Below are 2,632 nucleotides of genomic sequence, written 5' to 3'. Positions count from 1 at the left end.
TACAACTAGGTGGACACCATAGAAATAAAAAGAAAGCTGGTGTAGTGGTAAATCTCCCTCTTTTCCACCAAGAGGTCATGGGTTCAATCCTTTATAAGCCCATTTTTCTTATTTTTTTTTTAAATCTAGTTCAAACCTCACTTTAACTCGACCCGAACGAGGACCGACCCGAAAATGGACCCCATTGAAATAAAATCCTGGGTCCACCACTGGTCAGGGGCACTGGGGTGCGGCTGGGGCGGAGCGAGGGTTTCAGGGGTGATGGTGACGAGGAGGAGGGGTGTGCGATGGAGTGGGATTTGGCTCGTGCAGTCGTGTGTGGGTGTGTAGTGGTGGTATGCGATGGTGGTTAAGTAATGTTTGAGGGTGAGTTGAAATCTGATAGGTGGTTAGAGTGGAGTTCGAGCCCTAGTTTGTTTTTCGGGTCACAACCTTCGGATCTGGTTGTAACCGTGACACCAAGAAGCGGCAGGGCTAAACATGGTGGCCACAAGCTCCGGTGGTGCGTCCAGGTTCTCCGACGAAGCTCCGGTAAGAAATCGTATGCGTTTGTTGTGGAAGACCAATTATACCCTTTTAACCTCTCTTTAGGTTAGGCATTGTTGGTGATTCTGTTAATTAGGTGGCTTAATATATTTTGGCAATGTTACTTGACATGTGTGTACTTGATGGTTTACTGATCACGTATTAAACAACATGAAATATGATTTGGCTCCGTCAAGAAGCAACTGATGTGTGTTGTCCCAAAGTTGGAACATAACAAATCTGATCTTCATAAAGACATTCGTATAGAATTCATTCAGAACTAAAATTGTATGCAGAACTAAAATTGTATGCCTGGAAGACTAATTATACCCTTTTAACCTCTCTGTAGGTTATCCGTTGTTAGGTAAACACCGTGGGAACTCGCCGGAGCGGTTCGCTGGCTCACCAGAGATGAGAGAGAGAGAAGCAGGGACGGTATATATTTTTGTTTTCATAATTTTTTAAATGTCATATTCTATGATTTTTAATACTATATATAATTAAGTAAAAATACTAAACGCCCTTGTATGAATAGACTTAACTGAAAATTTTAACCTGATTAATAATAAAGGGCGTAGGGTGTAATGGTTTTACAAATAAAACATTGTGAGTGTAATTATTGAAGGTAAGGGCTATCTATTACAACTCGCTACAAACACAAAGAACGAAAAGTATAATTTACCCAAAAAATTTATTTTTAGATAAATGCAAAGAAGAGAAAGGAAGAGAAGTTTAATGCTGAATTTCATCTTTCCAATTTGGAAAAAAGTGATAGGAGGAGAAGAGAAGAGAAATGAAAGAAAAGAGAAATATCTTTTTTTTTGTTCTTATCCTTCCTTAAGTAAACTCACAAACAACAGAACCCAAATTATCCATTTTCTTCAATTTAAACTCACAATTTTTTAGTTTCAATTTTGTTCCTCTATACTTTTCATCTTTCGCAAATTTTCGTTCTAAATTTTGCGAGTTAACAAGGCACAAATTGCGTGTGCGGTTCAATGTTTTTATGTTTCTCTTTACCTCTCGTTCTAAATTTTTGCAAGTTAACACAGGGTAACGTGCGTGTGTGGTTCAACCTTTTTACGTCTTTTTTTTACCAATTGTCAGGTTCGTTGTTGATAGTGTGGCATTTGTGCTAGTTAGCATGGCTTTATGCCCCTATCGTAACATGGGGGGCTTAAGTGTAGTGTTATATATCCATAATGGATGTTTGGGTTGACTTTATAGGTACAATTTGGTCTAATCTAAAATAGTAAACAACAGCTTGAGTCCTATATATGTTTTTTTGTAATACCGAACAACCGTTTAATATGTTTTAGTAATTGTTTAGATAGCGTTTGTTGTATTATTTAGGTACATAAAAATACATATAACGAGTTATCGTCTTCCGAATCAGAGGAAGGTTTCAAACATTCAGAAATTCACCAAAATGATATTGAAATTTGTGATGATCGTCTGTTAACTACTGGATGGAGTACTTTCATGGTCTAATCATATCAACTATTCAATACATGGAGCAGATAACGGTGAACTTTACGTCGGTGGGAATAAGTTGATTAACAGAGGATTCATCGCGTATAAGTTAGTTTATGGGAATCGTTTCTAGCTAGGGTTTGTTGGGTTGTTTGTAGTTAGGGTTCAGAATGCTTGAAGTTTTATTATAAACTCCTTGGTGAAAGTTATCATCTTTTAGGTCAAGTGAAGCAAATGAATGGAGGAATATATTTTACTTATTTTATGTTTAATATATGAAGCATATTATATAAGTTTTTAGATTATGTTTGTAAGGTTTAATTGCCTTGTGTAACTATGATTGACATCTATATGCGGAATGTGATTCTTCGAAAACTAGAAAAGGAGAAAATACGGAACGAGATTCTTCAAGAACTAGCAAAAGGAGAAAATATGGAACGAGATTCTTCCACTAATTAGTAAGCAATTGATGCGTGCAAAGTGTGTTATGTTTTAGGTATATATTTTAAGCCCTTTTACACTTTTTAGCCAAGTTTTAAATTTATAAAACACGATATTTACTAACACTAAACACACATATGGGCAAGTGCACCCATCGTAGACGTAGTATAGTGTTGGTAAGATACTGAGGTCG

The 2,632-nt window shown here is 36.6% G+C and overlaps 1 protein-coding gene across 1 annotated transcript; it reads left to right on the top strand.

The window, feature by feature from the left end:
* The first annotated feature begins 218 nt into the window (after positions 1 to 218).
* LOC110882132 lies at positions 219 to 2,238 on the top strand. Its single transcript, XM_022130217.2, has 3 exons — positions 219 to 531; positions 875 to 960; positions 1,879 to 2,238. The coding sequence occupies exons 1-3, from the start codon at positions 357 to 359 to the stop codon at positions 2,014 to 2,016; spliced, it is 399 nt and encodes a 132-aa protein (XP_021985909.1). The 5' UTR covers positions 219 to 356; the 3' UTR covers positions 2,017 to 2,238.
* The last annotated feature ends 394 nt before the right edge of the window (positions 2,239 to 2,632 follow it).

The sequence above is a fragment of the Helianthus annuus genome, chromosome 10 (assembly GCF_002127325.2).
Source record: "Helianthus annuus cultivar XRQ/B chromosome 10, HanXRQr2.0-SUNRISE, whole genome shotgun sequence".
Lineage (NCBI taxonomy): Eukaryota > Viridiplantae > Streptophyta > Magnoliopsida > Asterales > Asteraceae > Helianthus > Helianthus annuus.
This window is presented reverse-complemented; position numbering and strand designations above follow the sequence as displayed.

Excerpts from the sequence above, each read along its gene's own strand:
- LOC110882132 (XM_022130217.2), top strand. The coding sequence starts at position 357 with ATGTTTGAGGGTGAGTTGAAATCTGATAGGTGGTTAGAGTGGAGTTCG. Across the intron at positions 532-874 it reads GGTTCTCCGACGAAGCTCCG|GTTATCCGTTGTTAGGTAAA; the intron begins GTAAGAAATCGT and ends ACCTCTCTGTAG. Across the intron at positions 961-1,878 it reads GAGAGAGAGAAGCAGGGACG|GTACATAAAAATACATATAA; the intron begins GTATATATTTTT and ends TGTATTATTTAG.